General features: G+C 44.9%; 1 protein-coding gene and 1 long non-coding RNA gene across 6 annotated transcripts in view; one reads left to right on the top strand and one right to left on the bottom strand.

Annotated features, from left to right (window-relative positions):
* Window positions 1-21775, bottom strand: part of RANBP17 (RAN binding protein 17) — a 192397-nt gene that overhangs the window by 149466 nt on the left and 21156 nt on the right. For all 5 annotated transcript variants that reach the window (XM_079969728.1, XM_079969727.1, XM_079969724.1 and 2 more), the window contains exons 8-13: window positions 14256-14329; window positions 12323-12442; window positions 9565-9711; window positions 9087-9259; window positions 7447-7640; window positions 3017-3122 (exon numbers count right to left, since the gene is read on the bottom strand). In XM_079969728.1, the coding sequence (XP_079825854.1) occupies window positions 3017-3122; window positions 7447-7640; window positions 9087-9259; window positions 9565-9711; window positions 12323-12442; window positions 14256-14329 (814 nt within the window). The remainder of the gene's footprint in view (window positions 1-3016; window positions 3123-7446; window positions 7641-9086; window positions 9260-9564; window positions 9712-12322; window positions 12443-14255; window positions 14330-21775) is intronic.
* On the top strand, window positions 9207-10097 carry LOC307212800. Its single transcript, XR_013837229.1, has 3 exons — window positions 9207-9291; window positions 9373-9498; window positions 9812-10097. It is a non-coding gene; the product is annotated as an uncharacterized lncRNA (long non-coding RNA).

The raw sequence follows: 21775 nt of genomic DNA, 5'->3' as shown, positions 1-21775 counted from the left end.
AGCGATGGCGAACGTGCGCGCACCTTCGCCATCACTCTCCAACCTGTTCTGGGGACTGGGGTCGGGGGAAGCTCGAGCTTCCCCCACCCCCACCTCCAGCCCCGCAAGCTCTGGGAGCGAATTTTTTTTCCTTTATTTCCCCCCCCCCCCCAAAAAAAAAATCTAGGTGCGTCCTATGGGCCGGTGCGTCCTATAGGGCGAAAAATACGGTATATATGGGGCTGCCTTTAAAAATAATCCAGAAACTGAAATTGTTTCGAAACAGGGACACAAAACGTTTAACTGGAGTGAGGCATTATGCCAGTACTTTATTAATTGCATTGACTCCCAGTCCGTTTCCAGGCCCAATTTATAATGCTGTTTTTAACCCATAAAGCCTTAAATGGCTTGAGACTATGTTAGCTGAAAGATCACCTCCTCCTGTGCAAGCCTTTCCAAATTTTAAGATCCTCTTCAAAGGCTCTGCTCCAGGGGTCTCATCAAGTGAAGTTGGGAGTAGGAGATACCAAGGAAGGGGCCTCAGGACTGCAGCTGCAGAATTGCTTCCCTAGAGAAGCTCACATGGGGTCTAGGTAAAGGGGCCCCTGACCATTAGGTCCAGTCGCGAACGACTCTGGGGTTGCGGTGCTCATCTCGCTTTACTGGGCGAGGGAGCCAGCGTACAGCTTTTGGGTCATGTGGCCAGCATGACTAAGCCGCTTCTGGCGAACCAGAGCAGCGCACAGAAACACCATTTACCTTCCCGCCAGAGCGGTACCTATTTGTCTACTTGCACTTTGACATGTTTTCGAACTGCTAGGTTGACAGGAGCTGGGACCAAGCAACAGGAGCTCACCCCGTCGCGGGGATTTGAACCGCCAAGCTTCTGATCGGCAAGCCCTAGGCTCTGTGGTTTAGACCACAGCGCCACTCGTATTCCTTTTTCACATGGGGTCTATTCTATGGTATTTTCAGCGACAGGCGAAGACCGATTTTTTCACCCAGGCTTTTTGATTCAGTTTGGACTGTGAAAATGTGTTATGCTGGCTGTGCTGCACATACCTTTTTGCTGTCTTTTATCACTTATTGTTCATTTTAATTATTGTATATTGCATTTTTAATATTGTTTTGTTTGCTAGCCATCTAAAAAATATGTATTGATTGGTGGGGAAAATATGTATATTTGTGTGTTGGTGTGTGTGTGTGTTTATGAAGTTTTGTGTATGTGCAGAAGCTCCCAGTAAATATTAGAACACAATAGAACAGGCTTCCTCCTTCCTTGGCCCTCCAGATTTTTTAGACCACAAGTCCCATCATCCCTGACCACTGGTCCTACTAACTAGGGTTCATGGGAGTTGTAGGCCAAAAACATCTGGAAGGCCGAGGTTGAGGAAGCCTGCGCAAGAACTTTCTAGAGAGCCTGTAACTTTCCATTCTGCTCTGAGCACGCAACAGGTATTTTCGAACTGTGTGTGTCATCTGAAGTGCCAAGGCCATTGGGAAGAGTGTATCTGCTGCCCAGTGAGCAGTTTTTCTCTCATTTTTCTACAGACTTCTATTTCCTTGCTTTTATTTTTTGCATTTTATGTTCGTGTGGTGTAATTTTTTTATGTTGGAACTGGATTTTGCTTGACAAAGAGCTGAACTGTGCCTTGCCAGGGATTTGGCAAAGAACTGTTTATGCCTTAGCAGTGGCGTAGCGTGGGGGTGCAGGGGGGGCCGGACGCACCGGACGCAACATCTGGGGGGGGGCGCTCGCACTCGCAGCACTCTGCCCCTACCTGGCTCACTCACTCTCTCTCACTGCAGTGCTGGCTGTGCGAATCCGATCCGAGCCGCCGCCCTCTGTGGAGGGGGGGGGTGTGCCAGGCATGCGGTGCGGTGCAGAGCGGAGAGAGAGCGGGTTAGGGCGCAAATTACTTGCCTTGACCCGGGTGCTGACAACCCACGCTACGCCACTGTGCCTTAGTAAACTTTCTACTAATGATTTTTCCTGCTTCTGGTGTCTTTCTGGAATGCATGCAATCACCAAAGTTCCACTACTCTACTAATAAATCAATGGCTAGGCAGTGTTCCAGGGCTTGGGGCACTGGATCCTGACAATATATGGAATGGTACCTGTATGTGTGTACACTGGTACCTTAGTTTACGAACTTAATCCATTCTGGAAGTCCGTTCTTAAACCAAAGTGTTCTTAAACCAAGGCATGCTTTCCCATAGCAGCGGGGGACTAAATTTACAAATGGAATACACTCAACAGGAAGCAAAACATGTTCTTATTCCAAGGCAAAGTTCACAGACCAAAACACCTACTTTCGGGTTTGCAGCGTTCTTAATCCAAGTTGTTCATAAACTAAGCTGTTCTTAAACCAAGGTACCACTGTATACGTATGATGATATGTGTGTGTATATCACACCGTGAAACACAGTGTGTGTATGAATACCTGTGTCCAAAGAACATAAAGTCAACAATAGCTAGAGCAGAGGTGGGCAACCAAGGATTTTCTCTTCACATGGTCGCAATGCACTTCTTTGAGACCCAGTCAGTTTGTGCTCGACCTATGATCCATATCTTGTCCTGACAATAAGATCCTGTAATCCATGATCTCTAGGCAAACAAATGGTTGCTTCTCTTGCCAATTAGGAGAACCCTTTTCTCCTTATTCTTGTTTTCCACAGAGAGAACATCCAGAAGGATCAGATTACCTTCCATGAAAGAAGAACCTGCCTGTTTTAGTTTAGCACTGAGGACCTAGGCCCACAAACTCAACTGGTTTACCACACTGAAAACAAGCAGCATGCAATCTGCAGGGACAGTCAGCTGACTGTGATTTAAAACAGAGGTGTTATCCAATGCTGTCAAATGAGCAGTTCTATAATGCCAATTCAGATTCCAAGTCAATATGCTGTTTTGAAAGCCATTCTCTGTTCATCAAATCTGAAAACACAGAGGGGTAAACAGGACTGTTGCCCATAGCAATTTTCATTCACAATACATGCTTTCTTTTTTTGAAAGAGTTTAAGGGTGCACACTTACCGACAAGATAATTCACCATCCATAGCATCATGTTCATCAGTACTGGTATAAGTTAATCTTCCTCCTACAACAGTTCCAACAAGATATACAAGCCATGCCAAGCGTCCTAGCATGGTATGGATGGGAGTAGGGAGGGAGAGAGAGCATTTACATTACAACTTCATACAGCATCTGATCCAAACATATTGCAGGCTGTTCTAGTAAATGCTAATGTTTATTGATAAATTGTTGAATTTCTGTCTAATTATAGAATCATAGAATCATAGAGTTGGAAGAGACCACAAGGGCCATCGAGTCCAACCCCCTGCCAAGCAGGAAACACCATCAGATTCTTTGAAGCCACTTGATGATTCTTATAATAAACTCATAAATGCTTATATTTTAGGGCATGCTATTGTGTATCACATTTTACCAGGAAGAGGGAAATGCGGATGAGACTTGGGAGTTTACCAAAACCACTTGGTTAGCCTTGAAATCTATTCATAAAATCTTCTAAAATGTTAAGAACTGCTAGCAAACATCAACATTCCCTAAGTTTCTGATATGTATCATAACACAGCTGAGGAAGTAATTTCAGAATTAAGACCGAATTTTGCTTTCTGTTATAAACCATACTTTGATATAGTCATCCCAAGTACTATAACGTCCATTTTTATGACAACATTCTGACTAATGGTCCAATACACCAGGTTTTTAAAAAAAACACTGCAGACCTAGATTCTGTTCGTTGGCCCTTGACTATGGGAGGGGAAAGGACTTCACACCTCTAGCAAGTGATCTTCACTGCAAATCAACAAAAAGAATATCTCTTTCCTCATCCTGGGTAGACTTCTCTGCAGTTTTTGACACTATTCTTTGGGACCTTCTTGAACATCTGGCAAGTATCCGAGAGGTCATTCCAATGGTCACATTTTTTTGCCTTTGAAATAACAGGGGAACCAGGAATACTCCTACATCTAAAGGTAAAGGTAAAGGGACCCTGACCATTAGGTCCAGTTGTGGCTGACTCTGGGGTTGCAGCACTCATCTCGCTTTATTGGCCAAAGGAGCTGGCATACAGCTGCCAGGTCATGTGACCAGCATGACTAAGCCGCTTCTGGCAAAGCAGAGCAGCGCACAGAAACGCTGTTTACCTTCCCACTGGAGCAGTACCTATTTATCTACTTGCACTTTGACGTGCTTTCGAACTGCTAGGTTGGCAGGAGCAGGAACCGAGCAACGGGAGCTCACCCCATCGCGGGGATTTGAACCGCCAACCTTCTGATCAGCAAGTCCTAGGCTCTGTGGTTTAACCCACAGCGCCACCCACGTCCTACTCCTAGATCTAGCTGTCTTTATTGGCTTAAGAGTCTTCAGTGATGCGGAGTGCCTTTTGCCAGTTTTATCTGGTTTGCCAGCTACAGGCATTCTTGAACAGTGACAGCCTGGCCACAGTAATTCATGCTCTAATAACTTCTCATATAGATTACTACAATGTACTCTACATAGGCCTGTCTTTCTACAATAGATTCTGAAACAGCAGCTCGTGCAGAATGCCGTAGCAAGGTTACTGAGTTGATCAGCCACCCAGAGCCACATATCACCAGTTCTGAAGGAGTGGATGCCATCATGTACTGTTGACAACTTATAAAACTCTGATGATTTGGGACCTAAATACTTGAAAGAGCCTCTTCCTATATCGTCCTGCAGTGATGCAAGAGAAGGCCTTCTTGGTGTGACACCCCAGCTGTGAAATGTCCTCGCTGCTGAAATTTAGCTGGTACCTACTCTCTTTTCATCCTAGTGCCAGCTTAAAACATGTCTGTTTACTCAAGCCATTGGAAATAATTAATGTTCAACTTTGGATTTCGAGGCATGTCTCTGCAATTTTATGACCAACTGAAATTTGATCTGTTCTCATGTTCAGTTATTGGATTGTGGGTTTAAAAAAAGAAAATCTTATTGTTCCCCACTCTAAAATATTAGAATGCCGGGTGGGCTATAAATAGATGAACAGTGATCACTGCAGACACCATCCCTTCTTTATGGGATCTATTGCGAGGAGTGAAAACATGATCATTTTTCTATCCCCCATGCCCCATTGGTTTGATTTGATTTGTTATAGTCTCAATAGCTTAAAGTGATAACTATTTTAAAATAAACTGACCAAGTTCTGCTCCTCATTTGCTATCTATTTGGTTGCTGCCATTAATGCAGATTCTGTAATCAAATGCTTATTGCAAATACAAAATCAGTATTTTAAAAGCACTATTTCATAATTTTAAGGCCAGCACCACCATGTCTGAAAGCTGGAATATTGGCAAGTCTGAAGCACAGAAAACCATTAAATGGATTGATAGCCTCCTCAACATTTAAGATTAAACTCTAAACTACTCCCATCAGCACATGGAGTATTCTGTTAATGATCCTGAGTTAGTCCCTATGCACAGAAAATAGAATTCATTTTCCATCACAATTCTCTATGCTTACTTCCTCTATTCAAAACACTCAGTATTGCTGCTTTTCCAGCTGCTTAAGGAGAATATTTTTTTCCTTACCAAAATAATTATTGCTGTAATAATCTGTAATTATGTTTTATAACAGCAATAATCCCAAAGAAATCAGTCATTACCATAGATCACAAGTAATCGTTAACTACTGTTAATGACCCATTTCTTGGGGATTATTGTTTTAGTAAACCACGACTGCATCACAATCGATACAGAGACCAAGACAATATAATAAAATGAGGTCTTAATATTGTATTAACTTATTTTGTAACATTAAAAACCATTAAACATCTAAATTAAAGTGTGCATAACTAGAGGAGGTAACATTTATTGTTCTGTGCTAACAGAAAATGTTTAGTCCACAGAAAAGATATTGAATATTATATAAAGAGAAATACAAATTTAAAATAATGCCAACGTTTTCTTTGGTGGTGGTGGGCAGATTCAAACGCTTTGACCTACAGAGGTTTTCTGCATCTAACCACTTTCATCATATGTACTGACACACAACTTGGGGTACAAAAATATTAATGGAGTCATTAATTTTCTTATAGCACTGAGTATCATCTTCAAAAGATGCATCCTCCGTTTTAATCCTTAACAACCCCATATTGCTTCATGAGTATTAAAAACTATTTGCATAAATTATGTCAAGAGTCCTTACAACAACCCTGTAAAATAAGTCAGAGTTGTTACTCTGGTATTACATATGGAACGGGGAGGTACCAAGGCTGAGATAGTTGGTAATGTAAGGCCACTTAGTGATTATAATTATGTATGCTTAAACAAGGGATGCGGGTGGCACTGTGGTCTAAACCACAGAGCCTAGGGCTTGCCGATCAGAAGGTCGGCAGTTCAAATCCCCGCGACGTGGTGAGCTCCCGTTGCTCGGTCCCTGCTCCTGTCAACCTAGCAGTTCAAAAGCATGTCACAGTGCAAGTAGATAAATAGGTACTGCTCCGGCGGGAAGGTAAACGGTGTTTCCATGCGCTGCTCTGGTTTGCCAGAAGTGGCTTAGTCATGCTGGCCACATGACCCGGAAGCTGTACGCCAGCTCCCTAGGCCAATAAAGCGAGATGAGCGCCGCAACCCCAGAGTCGGCCACGACTGGACCTAATGGTCAGGGGTCCCTTACCTATGCTTAAACACAACTGCATAGCGACCAGTTGGAAAGCCAACAATAATAATTTCTAGCCCAGGGACCAAAAGATTTAGCTTCTGAAAAGGGTCATTTTGATCCCACCAAACTTTAATTCTTTGAGTGTCTCATCAAGCATGATGATAGCAGCGATCCAGCAGGCTATATACACCTCAACTTTCAAAAATAGTTTTGACAGATTCCTTCACTTAAGACAAAGGAAAAGCAGCGGCAAGCAGCAAACATCGAACCCCACTGATCAAGTTCCTCCCTGCCCACATTAATGTATCACTTGGCAGAAGCCATTTCATCAGGCTCAGCAGAAAAATCGGTAGGAGAAATAGGAGCACTCAGTCAGCTCTCTTGAAAGGCCAGGTCCATCTGGCTCCTCTCTCTCTCTGGACTGTTTCCATTCCAGCCATTCATTGTAAGAGCTACAATGCAACAGAACTGGTGCTCAAGTTTTTCCTCTTCCTCCTCTTTTTTTAAAAAAAACACTCTTTTGTGTCGTGCCTTTTATATTTGTTTTTATTTATCTTATTTAAACTGCTCAAGAAGTCTTTTTGGCTGAACAGCAGGGTAAAATCTGCTACTCAGGAGCCCTCCGAAAGTTGTGGGACTTCCCCATCATTCCCGATGACTGGCCATGCTGACTGGGGCCAACAAGATTCCAACAAGGCAGGTTAGCCTGCCCTGCTTTGTGTTTTCTGATAGTATTTTTCCTGTCTGTGCCAGCAAAGTTGTTCAGGAGGTGAAGGCAAATGTACCAGACAGGCAAACTTTCAGACAACATAAATACTAACCTTCCTGAATTGAGATCGCCAAGGGATTTCTACTAGAAGACTGCAACAGCTTCTGATAGCTTTGTGCATTTTGGTCAAATAGCTGTACAAGAAGAGCGCAAGTCTTTTCATATTCACATCTGCTAACTGTACACAGTTGCTCCAGCTGCTGAAAAACTGTGGCTGTATCATCTAAGGGATCATCCAAGCCATCTCTAGAATACATACAAATAGGAAAGTCATTCTGGGCAATGTAAAATGCATTGTGTAGGAATGTAAGCGTTTCGGCTTACGTATAAGGTTGCAATCCTATACCCTGAATACAACGGGTCTTACTTCAGCACAGACATGTATGGATGGCTCTGTGTTACTCTGTATTAGCTACAAGCTAAAAAAAGCTTCTCAGTAGAGCTCCTTCAAAACATACACTGAAAGATTATAAAGCTACGATGATCTATTATCTTAGGCATGCAACAGAGGAAATAACCCAATCTTTGACTGGACCCAGTTGAATTCAGGAGCACTTTTCCCCTCACAATTTTGTATAATCAATCAATCAATACTGTTATCGTAACACAAGAAGAATATACATGACAAAGACAGTATGTTATCAAACTGGAAACAGTTACAGATAGGTAGCCGTGTTGGTCTGCCATAGTCAAAACAAAATAAAAGAATTCCTTCCAGTAGCACCTTAAAGACCAACTAAGTTAGTTCTCGGTATGAGCTTTCGTGTGCATGCACACTTCTTCAGATACACTGAAACAGAAGTCACCAGACCCTTCTATATAGTGAGAAGGTGGGGAGGGGTATTACTCAGAAGGGTGGTGGGATTGGGTGATTGGCAGATAGCTGTGATGAGCCTGTTGACGACTCTTAACGACTGCAATAGGTCTTACAGGAAAAAGCAAGGGGTAAGAAGGTGAAAAATGGCTTTGTCATGTATAATGAGACAAGAATCCAATGTCTTTGTTCAGACCAGGTCTCTCCATGGTTTTAAGTTTGGTAATAAGTTGCAATTCAGCAGCTTCTCTTTCCAGTCTATTTCTGAAATTCCTTTGTAATAGAACAGCTACTTTGAGATCTTGTATAGAATGTCCTGGGAGATTGAAGTGTTCTCCTACTGGTTTCTCTGTCTTGTGGTTCCTGATGTCAGATTTATGTCCGTTTATTCTTTGGCGTAAGGTTTGGCCTGTTTGTCCAATATAGAGAGCTGAAGGACACTGTTGGCATTTGATGGCATACACAATGTTAGACGATGAGCAATTAAATAGTCCCGAGATGGTATGTATGATGTTGTTGGGGCCAGTAATGGTGTTGTCCGGGTGTATGTGGCAGCAAAGTTGGCATCTGGGCCCTTGCTTTTTCCTGTAAGACCTATTGCAGTCGTTAAGAGTCGTCAACAGGCTCATCACAGCTATCTGCCAATCACCCAATCCCACCACCCTTCTGAGTAATACCCCTCCCCACCTTCTCACTATATAGAAGGGTCTGGTGACTTCTGTTTCAGTGTATCTGAAGAAGTGTGCATGCACACGAAAGCTCATACCAAGAACTAACTTAGTTGGTCTTTAAGGTGCTACTGGAAGGAATTTTTTTATTTTGTTTAAACTGGAAACAGTACAGCAGTACGCGTGGAGAAGACTACTTCATGTTGTTACCTTATAACCATGGGGACAGATTCCAATCTAGAAGTAATATATGCCTTTGTGATCTCAGGTGCATATGTATCCAAGAGATGGGGTTCTGATGATTTCACAAAAGGCACCGAGGCAACCATTCTCTGCCAAAGGGTTAGCAAATAATGAACGCTGTTTGGTGCGAATTCCCAGTGCTACAAAGAAACAAAATGAGATTTTCATTAAAGTAGGTTTTAGCCCAATGTGAGCAATTACAAACATTGTAATCTATACTGTTATTTACTATTTCTGTTCATGCCTCAATTAGAACCAAAGCCCCAAGATGTGATGTAAAACTGCAAAAATATATGCTCCCCAAAATTGATGCTCTCACAGAGTAAGGCTATTGGAACATGTAAAAGCATCAGTTTTAATGAGTTCATCAGCGTGCAAGGTATGCACTTTAAAAAATCCTCCTTTTTATTAAGTAGATCACAGAACAGTTCTACCATTGTCTTACCTGTAAACTAGTAATAGTGAAACTGGCTATCAGTCTAATAACTTCTGGGTAATCTTTCACAACTACTAATTCTCCCAGTTGATAATTAGTCTTCAGTCGAGCCAAAAATCGACAGAATTCATGATAGTTACCAGGATCCGATAAACCCTAAATTGCACACCAACACAGAAGATTGTAATTAGTAAAGCAATCGTCTAATGGCAGAAATGCATGCTTTGAAAATATATACTAAATTATTTTGCACAAGGTGTGCCATTCCAGAATGATCTGCATGTCCTGAAGAGGATCCTGAAAGATTAAGAAGGGCACTGAAAGCTGTGTTACAAGTGGCATATTCGGAAAAATGAACATTATTATAAGAAGAAGAAAAATCAGTAGAGCTGAGGCCCATGTGTTAGGTGACCAGATACGGAGTTACAGCAGTGGAGCAGCTGGCTGTCTCTTTGGAATCATTAATATAAAGTTTGTGTGCATGCAAGTGCCAACTGATGTTAAAAGCTAAACGAGAATAGATTCTGCCATTCATGTTTCAACTGCTTCTTGTTGTTGTTTAGTCGTGTCCGACTCTTTGTGACCCCATGGACCAGAGCCTGCCAGGCACTCCTGTCTTCCACTGCCTCCCGCAGTTTGGTCAAACTCATGTTAGTAGCTCCGACAACACTGTCCAACCATCTCGTCCTCTGTCGTCCCCTTCTCCTTGTGCCCTCCATCTTTCCCAACATCAGGGTCTTTTCCAGGGAGTCTTTTCTTCTCATGAGGTGGCCAAAGTATTGGAGCCTCAGCTTCAGGATCTGTCCTTCCAGTGAGCACTCAGGGCGGATTTCCTTCAGAATGGATACGTTTGATCTTCTTGCGGTCCATGGGACTCTCAAGAGTCTCCTCCAGCTACTTTCACACAAAATGCTTCAAGTTTAATGTCCTTGAGAAAAAAGCAATTTTTAAAATATAGTGATGTAAGCAACTTGGCTGTCTCTTGTTAATTGTTGCTGAGCACCATTTGGTTGAGCAGGATGGGGACTTTCTCTCATGTCCTCAGCCATCTCTATTAGTACCCTGATTCAGGCACACTAGGAGTACAGCGAGATCTCACAACCTGTGGCAGAAGAAAGCCAAGCTTGTTGCGACTCCTTTCTGATTCTTTAGTTACAGTGGTGCCCCGCAAGACGAATGCCTCGCAAGACGGAAAACCCGCTAGACGAAAGGGTTTTCCGTTTTGGAGGTGCTTCGCAAAACGAATTTCCTATGGGCTTGCTTCGCAAGACGAAAATGTCTTGCGAGTTCCTGCGGGTTTTTTTTTCCTTCCCCCCCCTTTTTCTAAGCCGCTAAGCCACTTATCAGCTGATCCGCTAAGCCGCTAAACAGCTGATCCGCTAAACCGCTAAACAGCTGATCCGCTAAGCCGCTAAGCCGCTTATCAGCTGATCCGCTAAGCCCCTAAGCCGCTAAAAGCGCGAATCCGCTAAGCTGCTAATGGGCTTGCTTCACAAGACGAAAAAACCGCAAGATGAAGAGACTCGCGGAACGGATTCTTTTCGTCTTGCGAGGCACCACTGTATTTATAGGAATTTCTATATTGCTTAACATATAAAATACGAGAGCAATAATACAACTCTCATTATGTGGAGGTCAGACATGATATTTGCAGATTCACACTTTTTTGCTTGACTGAGATGTGGCTAAAGAGAGCACCCTTGCCTGATGATCCTATGCTTTCATTTACCCTACTAGGTTATCATCATCTGAAGCTCTTCTTTGTGTGGTCCCCTCTATGTGAGATCCAGACGGTGGCAAAACGAGAATGGGCCTTTTCTGCAGTTGCTCCCCATTTGTGGAATACTCTCCCCAGGGAAGTTCACCTGGCCACTTCATTACAGTATCAGTCTCAAACTTTATTCCGGTCACAGACCAGCATAAGATAAAACATATAGATAAACTGAACACATAAGACTTAAAACAGGTAAGGAATAAAAACTAGTAATTAAAAGGTGATTATATCATACATACTTAGAAAGACAAAAACAGGGACAAACAGTTAAAAGTGACTATAAGGGAAGGGGGGTATTGTTTCTGTTTGTTACTATGTTCTGCGTATTTGTATTTTTATATTGTAAGCCTCCCTGTGGTACGCAAATGAAGGGTAGTATAAGAATTTAATAAATTTAATAAATGAATATTCCACATAGTTATAAGCAGCTGAGTTTTTCAAATAAACAACAGTGTATTTTCAAACACAGTTGCTGAAACTAAACAAAACAGCAACATCACTGCTGGGAAATATTTTTAAAGCTGCCTTTTTCTTCTAGAAAAGACAGCACAGGCACAAAGCTAAGTCTGGTGAAAAAATGAACCATGCAGACACCACTTGGAGCTGATGGGCCACCATACTTATCCCAACCCTCATGTCTTCCCCAAAAGCTAGCAACACCACAGGATCTATTTGCTGAGTAATTGGCATGTTTCCCTCACCAATGGTTTGTATGAAGTTGCCACACAGGAAACTCTATAACATTTGTCACTGTGCATCAAGCACAGAAGCATTTCCTATCGCTCCTTTTTAACCCAGAAGGTAGAGGATATTTGTATGGCAGCTTATGTGCCACACATGATGCCCCCTATTTTCCCCTTCCTTCCCCAGCTTATTAGCCCAAACAAACAGGAAGATAACAGCTTCATCCACAATTTAAATTAGCGGCAAGACATATTTTTAAAAGTGGACATCTTATACTCAGAACTGAGGAAAAAACTGACAAATGTATACCTGAGGATTTTCAAGTATTCTTTTTACTCCTTTGATCAAGTTACCAAGATATTTGGCACGTTCTGGGTTGCTAAATAAGGATCTCCTTGTAGAAGCAAACTGAACTAAACAAGAAAGTGCCTAGAAAGAAAACAAGGATTTAATAATTTTATTCATTAGCAAGATACAACCATTCCTTTTTGGACTAATGGCTACCAGAAGCATCAAACACCTTACTGCTATACCAGTCAGGTTTCTTCTAGCTTAGAAATGTCTATATATTCATGTTGGGCCAACAGCTACAGTAGTCAAACAGTGTCTATATTTAAAACACAGAAAGCTGTCATCAGTGTTTAAGCGCCATTAAAAACAATGCTAAATAAACTGATTCAAATACACATATCTGTATGTACACAATCTCTACAACGGACATAATTGAGGTAGTTACTGCTTCTGGTATGATCATATCCTAACAGAACACTAGCCAGGCAACATGGTGTTGATACTGTGCCCAGTTGCAAGGGCATGTGCTGTGATAGCACAGCTAACCAGAAGAGCGCAGTCACTTATGCTGTATTGTGACAATGTAAGAGAGTCATAGCAACTCTGGCAATAAAAGGCCAAAACTTAGTTGAGAAAGGGGGCATGGTGGGGGAAGCATGGAAGAGTGGCCCATTTTGTTAGAATTCTACCCATCATTCCACAATTTGGGGATTATCCCTGGAGCAACTCCTATATGACAGAAATTAATATTTGAGGCTATTTATAGAGAGACATCTAAAATTATGCATTATTTGGAGGGAGAGATTTTTCTTCTCTCAGACTACTAGAATTTGGGGTCACTGAAAGAAGCCGACAGAAACTTCAGAGCAGACCACAGGGCACAGTCAACCTACTCACTTCCACAGGATGCAACAACAGCCACAACATCAGCTTTAAAAGAGGGTTAGACCAATTTGTGGCTAATAGTCATGGTGGATATTTAATAACTCCAGCATCAGAGACGATAGGGCTCTGAATACTAGTTTCTGCAAAGCACATGCAGAAGAGTGAGCCACCCCAAGATCTTCGGATAAAGGGCAGTACACAAATTTAATAAACGAACAAAGAGTGCTACTGCAACACCTAAGGACAGAGAGGCCCATGGAATTGCACCGGGAAATGCAAGGCCAAAATAAACCCACACATTTAAGCAAGGCATGTGCTTTTTGCACGTTTTTACTGTCTGTGGGCAAATACATAATTGATGGTGGGCTGAGCATTTGCTGTGGACTGTGGGAGAGGCTGCAGTTACATTTATAAATATACTGTTGATTTGCTGCTGACTGATTAGCAGAAAAGTGCTATTGCTTCCAATTGCAATTGCTCCCCCTCTTCTGAACTGTACTACAGAAACCCTTTTGGAGCATATAAACAGGAGTGAAATCTAAGGAGATACAAGGGGCAATTCTGGTATGACATATTCATTAAGCATGTACTAATGTCCGAACAGCTTCTCAGAAATCACTTTCTTTTATGTAATGGTTGTAAGGGGTTACTTGTGCGTAAGTTGCCTTCAATTTCAGTTAGATTGCCTGGCTAACCATGCCTTGGCTGACAGCCCACACTCCGTGGCCGGTCAGTCGCTTGCAGAATCCGTCAGTGGGCGTTTCTTGAACCTCTTCCAGCATAAGAGCTGTTTGACGCCAAGTCTCCTCCTACTTTCCCTGCAAGGAACTCGTCTGCGCAAGTAAGGGGAAGGCAGAGGCGTGTCAGCGCTCTCCCCACTAGTCTCGGGTGAAGGGTCTTGGAGACCTGTCTCCAAATCCTCCATCTCCCTCCCTTCTCTACTGGTGTTACGCTGAATTCCTTCCCCCCTGCTGGTCCCCTCTCCCGCATCGCTTTGGAGCCTTGCCTCCACCTCTCGCTCCGATGTCAGTTCCCTGACATTTTACTATTGGAAAAACATACTTACTAACTGAGACAGCATTGATGGGAGGGAATGATACAGATCAAAAAAGAGATCCAAGGTTTCTGGCTCCAGGAAGACTGAGAAGAGAAAGGCAAAATTATGAAATGGACAAATCCCTGCGTTACAAAGAAAATAACTTTCCCAAGTTCCACTCCTCTTTTTAAAAATGGTAAGAAATATAACCGTTTAGCATTTGGTCTACACTGGCAATAAGAAAAAGAAAGAAGCAGGCCTTATAAATCATAGCCCAAACTGTTGGGACTCCTGCAGAAAATGAAATCTGCTAAGGTAAGCCCACAATTTATGTGCATTTAACATGTGCACATTCAGATTTATGTCACAAAATAAAAATTAAAAAAGGGCAGAAAGGAGGCAGGATTACAGGAAAAATGACGTTGACAATCCCACCCACTATTGAACCCCAGTGGGTTTTGACTACACGTGGTTTTGGGGTTTGGCGTGATCTCTGGAATGTAACCCCCATGTAAGTTGCAGGCTTACTGTAACTGGACAACCCAGGGTTTTTTTTCTAAATGCTCTCTACTTCAAGAGTACAATCCAAATTATACTAGTGCTATGTAAAATATTCACCAGTACACATTTTCACATAAAATGGGTGTCTGGGGTGGGGTGGTGATGTTTTCCAAGCTCCCTCCCAATATTTTATACTTGTTCACCGATAATGTTAACCACTGTCAAGTGATGCTCCAATCCATGTTCCGTCCCCTTTAACTGCCTCACCTTGCTGCTGAACTGAGATCCCAGCCAACTGGGGACAATGTGTGGTCATGTTTACATCACAATGCCATGGAGCCAATCAAAATACAGCTGCATGAGAATGTCACAAAGCCAATTAAAGCTAGGGCAAGAAACAATGTGCAGGAAGCTGTGCTGCAACACACTTTCACCTGTTTGCATACTCTCCTTTGTGTGTGTCCCCCCAAAAAACCACAAATGGACTCCCGAAACAGATTAAGTTCGAGAACCAAGGTACCACTGTAAACCAAACCATAGCCCTGTTCCCCGTTTCATCGGTTGTCAGAGTTACATTTAGGAAAGAGTGAATATACATAAAGTTCTTGTTCACAGCCTATGCCAGGTTTTAGCATACCCCTGAAAACCAGCAGTTTTTGTTTCATGACCCAGATAGCTTTCTATTAACACAATGAAACAGTACCGTTTGCCATTTTAACATTATGTATGCTTACTGGTTTTTAAAAATGTTCCACAAAATACACAAATATTACATGTATAAATAACTTTGCCTTGCAAAGTTCCTGTGGTGGGATAATGAGCTGCTTGTGCGTTGAAACTGGATCCCTCAGAGCTCACTCAGTGTAGTGAAACCCTGCCTTGAGCGGAGCCCTTCAGCATGGCTCCGTCAGTCGCTGGTAGAATCCGACAGTGGGCGTTTGCGGAAACGTTTCCAACATAAAAGCTGTTTCACAGACATGCGCCTCCTGGATTCCCTGCGTGACAGTTTCCGGCGAGGGGTGGGGGTCCTTAAAGGCTGTTCTGATACCTCCTCGCTGTTCTCACTGGAAGTATCCCAGAGCCTCCCCTCCGACTCCCTTTCCTTTGGAGCTCCCGCACTCCCCCTACTGGTTCCCTCTTCTGCTGAAGAAGAGGCTCTCCTATTCTCCTGAAGCCTTCTCACCACCTGTCCTTCCGATGGCAGTTCCCTGACATCCACCTCCCCCCCAGGGCCCCCTTCACCCCCTCCCGCCTCCTCTCTTACTGGCGGCGAGGACGGAAATCCCTGGAAGGAACTCCCCTCATCCTCCGAGGATTCAAACACTTCTAACCACGGCCTTCCGCCTCTTTCCCCTTCTTCCTCTCCTTCGTCGGAATCTGTTTCCACCTCCACTTCCGACTCTGGGAACCCTTCAAATTCCCCTTCCTCATCTGTGGTCCCGAAGTGTTCCCTCCCAAACCTTGCCACTGGTTGTGGTTTCCTTGGGAAACGCCGATGAAACGTTTCTATTAAAATCTCGTCTTTGACTTCCTCTGCCGGTACCCATGCGTTTTCTGACTCTTCCTCCCCCTCCCATTCAACCAAGTATTCCACCTGATTCCCTTTCCACCTGGAATCAATGATCCCCGCCACATCCATGTTGCGTTCTCTCTCTTCTATGACGGGTGTCCGGGTCACCTCCCTCTCATGTTCCCCCCACTCACACCCCTCTCTGTATGGCGACAGTAATGACCTGTGAAATACTGGGTGCAATTTCATGTGACTGGGCAATCGGAGTTTGAATGCTACTGGGTTGACCTGCTGTATGACCTCAAAGGGTCCCAACCGTTTGGGTCTCAATTTCTTACACCCTCCCTTGAACGGCAGTCCTTGGGTGGATAGCCACACCCGGTTACCCACCCTTATGGTTTCGCCTTCCCTCCTATTTCTGTCAGCTTGCTTCTTGTATTCTTCTTTGGCTTTCTCTAAGTTGAGTTGGAGCTGACGGTGGATCGCTTCCATCTCTTCAACAAAAATTTCCGCTGCAGGTACACTCCACCTTCCCCCGCCCTCTCCTGGAAACGCCCGAGGATGACACCCATAATTGGCTAGAAAGGGACTCATCCCTGTGGACACGTTCTCCGCGTTGTTGTAGGCAAATTCTGCCAGAGGTAACCAGTCTACCCAATCAGTTTCTCTGTCCTTTACATAACACCTCAGATATTGTTGCAAAACCCCGTTTGCCCTTTCTGCTTGCCCATTTGTTTCTGGGTGCCTGGCGGTGGAAAAACTTACCTCCACATGCAACATGCTCATTAGTTTCCTCCAGAACCTAGAAGTAAATTGTTTTCCTCTGTCGCTCAAAACCCTCAAGGGGGCGCCATGCAACCTAAAAATGTGCTCCACAAACAACCTTGCGGTTTCTTCCGCTGTCACTGCATGTGAACAAGCTATAAAGTGGCACATCTTAGTTAGTAGATCCACCACCACCATGACCGCGGTTTTCCCTTTGGATCTCGGTAGATCGGTCATGAAGTCTATGGATACCATCTCCCATGGCCTTTCTGGGGTGGGTAAGGGTTCTAATAACCCCGCTGGCGCCAACCTCTCTCCCTTTGCTCTTTGGCACCTGTCGCATCCCCTGACATACTCCCGCACGTCTTCCCGCACCTTGGGCCACCAAAACTCCCTGGTAACCAACCACATGGTCTTGTGCTGCCCGAAGTGCCCCGCCGTGGGGCTGTCATGCAACTGTTTAAGCACCCGCCCTCTTAGTCCCCCACCTGGTATGTAGAGCGCCCCTTTGTAATATAGTTTTCCGTTCTTTTCCTCAAACCCCCCTGCGTTCTCACCTGTCTCCCTGAGTTCCCTAAGTTTCTCTTGGGCATATTCATCGTTTTCAATACCCTCTACCAGTTCTCTTTGCCCCACCAATGCCGCCCCACAAACCCAGTGGTCCTCTGAGATGATATGTCTTTCTTCCGCCCCTCCTTCCCCCTCCAAGTACTCAGGTTTTCTGGAGAGAGCGTCCGCCCTGACATTCTCAGCCCCTGGCACGTAGCGAATTTCAAAATTGAACTTGGAGAACTCTTGCGCCCATCTTACTTGTCTCTGGTTCAATACTCGGGCTGTTCTCCAGTATTCTAGATTTTTGTGGTCTGTCCGCACTTGAACCTTGTGTTGCGCCCCAATCAACAGGTGTCTCCATCTCTTGAACGCTTCGTGGACAGCGAGTAATTCTCTGTCGTACACCGTATAATTCCTCTCAGACTTGTTCAATTTCCTCGAGAAGAAGGCACACGGCCTCCATTCCGACGTATTCGCTCCTGGCTGCAGAAGCACGGCGCCCACCGCTCTGTCAGACGCGTCGGTTTCCACCCTCATCGGCTGCTGCAGATCCACGTGTAAGAGTTGTTCTTCCGAAGCAAACGCCCTCTTTAAACTTTCGAAAGCTCGCTGCGCTTCTTCCGTCCAGACAAATTTCTTCTTGCTGCTGAGACAATCCGTGATGGGGGCTGTTAAATGGGCGAAGTTCTTGATGAACTTCCGATAGAAGTTTCCGAACCCCAAAAACCTCTGCACATCTTTCTTAGTTTTCGGTGGCCTCCATTCCAGCACTGCTTGCACCTTGCTAGGATCCATGGCCAGCCCCTTGTCCGACAACCGGTACCCAAGGAATTCCACCTCCCTGGTGTGAAACTGACACTTCTCCAGTTTCACCCACAGCTGGTTTTCTTGCAGTTTGCTCAGTACTTCTCTTACATCTCGCACATGCTGCTCTTCATCCTCTGAGTACACCAGCACATCGTCCAAGAACGCAGCGCAGTTCTTGTACAGCAATGGTCCTAGTACGTGATTCATGAATGATTGAAATACTGCGGAACCCGCCTGGAGGCCGAAAGGCATAACGCAGTACTCAAATGCCCCCAAGGGGGTGAACATAGTGGTTTTCCACTCATCTCCCTTTCTCATACGTATCAGGTTATACGCCCCCCTCAGGTCCAGCTTGGTAAAAATCTTCCCTTTTCTCACCCGGGTCAGAATGTCATCGATTCTGGGCATAGGGAAGGTCACGGGTTCGGACACTGCGTTTAGGGCCCTGAAATCCACAATTAATCTCGGTTTGTCCGAGTTTTTTTTGTCTACAAAGAACACTGGGCTACCCCCCACCGCTCGTGACTCCCTGATGAACCCACGCTTGAGGTTTTTGTCAATAAACTCCCTTAGCTCCTGCATCTCTCTGTCAGACATTGCATACACCTTGCCCACTGGCAATTGCGCTCCTGGAAGTAAGTTGATTTGGCAGTCAAAGGCTCTGTGCGGGGGTAGTTTATCTGCTTCCCTTTCGCTGAAGACGTCGGCAAAATCTGCATATTGTCGTGGTACCCGGCCTTGTTCCATTGCTTCTATCTTTGCTAACGTGGCCTGAGTGCCTACTTGGCCCCCTTTTTCTGTGCAGTGTCCCATACAATGTGCTGACCCAAAGGAAACCACTCTCTGATGCCATCCCACAAGCGGATCATGCAGCGCTAGCCAGCTCATCCCCAAAATGATGGGCGCTCCTCCCAACGTGGCTATATTAAACGCTATCCGTTCCGTGTGTCTTGCCACCCTCATTGTCATGGGGACAGTCTGCTGGTCTACTTCTCCCCCCAACAGCGCCCTCCCATCAATCGTGGTCACCTGCAGGGGATTTTTTAAAGGAATGGTTTGTATCTGATGGGCGGCTGCAAACTCCTTACTCATAAAGTTGCAGGAGCTGCCTGAGTCTAATAGCGCCTTCACTTTTAGTGGGTGTCCGTTTGCCAGCTCCAGCAATACCTCTATTACAAGAGCTGGTCTTGGGGGTTCTGGCGTGGGCACATTTACTGTTCCTTGGCCTGGCTGCTGTGCCCCGTCGGTGGCAGCCAGGCGTTGGCTTTTACTTGCTCCTTAGCTCCTTCCCCCTCCTCCCCAACAGCCCCCGCCATTCCTTGCCATTCCTTTCTTTGCGGACAAACTCTGGCAAAATGACCTGGCTGTTGGCAGAGAAAACATTTCTTGGCGCCTTTTCCCTCCTTCTTCCGCCCTTCACTGGGGTTTGAAATTGCGCGCGCGCGCGCTGTTCCGATTTCCATCGGCTCTGCTGGCAGAGAGGGCTGCTCTGGCATCTCTGGAATGCGGAAATCCCTCCAACGCTCCCCTTTCCCTTCCCGCTTCTCCAAGGCTCTGGCCTCCTGGCGTGACCCTATGGCCAGCGCTGATTTAGTCAGATGGTCCATAGACTCCGCCCTGGGCCCCCGGGAAAGTTCGTCTTTCACTCCCGAAGATAGTCCTTCTTCGAACAGCATTTGTATCGGTTCCGCTGACAAATCCCATCTTAATTTATGGATCAACATGGTGAACTCAGTCCAGTACTCACGGACAGATCGGTTCCCTTGTTTACACGCCATTAACTGCCTGCGCGCCACTCCCTGCTCAATCTCGCTGGAAAACATCAGATCCATGGCGCGAAAAAACTTCCTTGTGTCCCTTAGGGCTTCATTATTGGCTGCCATTAGTGGCCTCACCCAATCTCTGGCTCCGCCTTCGAGATGCCCAATCACAAAAGCAACCCTCGAATCCTCATCAGGAAAATCATCAAACTGCAGATTGAGGGCATATTGCATCTCTGTCCTGAAGGCTTGATAATTCCTGGGATCACCCCCAAACTTCTGCACCAGTCCTGGCACTTTCCTCGAGAGCTGGGCGGCTTTCCCCTTTTCTGCATCATGACCCCTCCTCTCCTCCAGCCTCGCCGTTTGCAGAGCTAACTGTACCTCCAACATCCTGTACCTTTCTTCCAGGCTAGGACCGGCTGCAGCTGCTCCCCCATCTCCGGCTCCGGCTGGGTTGCTCATGATGCCTCTCTTTGCACAAGCTGCTTTCAGGGACTGTCGGATTGCTGTGGTGGGATAATGAGCTGCTTGTGCGTTGAAACTGGATCCCTCAGAGCTCACTCAGTGTAGTGAAACCCTGCCTTGAGCGGAGCCCTTCAGCATGGCTCCGTCAGTCGCTGGTAGAATCCGACAGTGGGCGTTTGCGGAAACGTTTCCAACATAAAAGCTGTTTCACAGACATGCGCCTCCTGGATTCCCTGCGTGACAGTTTCCGGCGAGGGGTGGGGGTCCTTAAAGGCTGTTCTGATACCTCCTCGCTGTTCTCACTGGAAGTATCCCAGAGCCTCCCCTCCGACTCCCTTTCCTTTGGAGCTCCCGCACTCCCCCTACTGGTTCCCTCTTCTGCTGAAGAAGAGGCTCTCTTATTCTCCTGAAGCCTTCTCACCACCTGTCCTTCCGATGGCAGTTCCCTGACAGTTCCTTTTTAACTAAAAGCTCTTTTCAAACAGTAGGGAAGGGAAAACATTCAAGGAACAAACTTTAGCAATATATACACAAAATGAGAAGAGGCATCTCAGTCTTTACTACTGCCTCTCCCAAGTGAAATGCTGACATTTTTAAAAAGCTGTTCAGCATAAAGCACAGCAGCTGGAAGGTAGGGAAACCCACAGAATATAGTTTGCACATACTTCTTAAGTATGTTATCTAATCTAACCGAAGCTTTCTAATGGACCAATGAAGCAACCACTGCAGCAACAATTTACGCTATTTAAAAGCTTCCAGAGTAGGCAAAATGGATGTACTAGAGAGAAAAGAAAGATTGCACTCTGCAGACTGTTGTTGCTGTATACACGTTGCCCATTTTAACTTTCATTAACTTCTCTTCCGCTAAAGAATTATTAACTTAAAGCAGTTTTCACCACTAAGAATGGGTTCAATGAAACATTCTATTTAGATAGGGAAGGACTGGGAGTAATATCATGGTTAGTTGGGCATGGATTCACCTGCACTTTTTCAAGAGAATATTTGCAAAACAGCAATTATAGAAGAACAGCTAGATGGACAATGGGAGGGAAGGGTATTAAGGGGAATATTCAGCAGGGAAAGAATAAGAAAAGGTGAAGGAAAAAGGAATGAGGGGATTTTTGTGACTGCTGCCCCTTGGCACTTCCTCAAAATTCCAAATGTGCCCACTGACCAAAAATAGTTGG

This window comes from Podarcis cretensis, assembly GCF_951804945.1.
Source record: "Podarcis cretensis genome assembly, chromosome: 3".
NCBI lineage: Eukaryota > Metazoa > Chordata > Lepidosauria > Squamata > Lacertidae > Podarcis > Podarcis cretensis.
The sequence above is the reverse complement of the archived record's forward strand: the minus strand, read 5'-3'. Positions and strand labels throughout refer to the sequence as shown.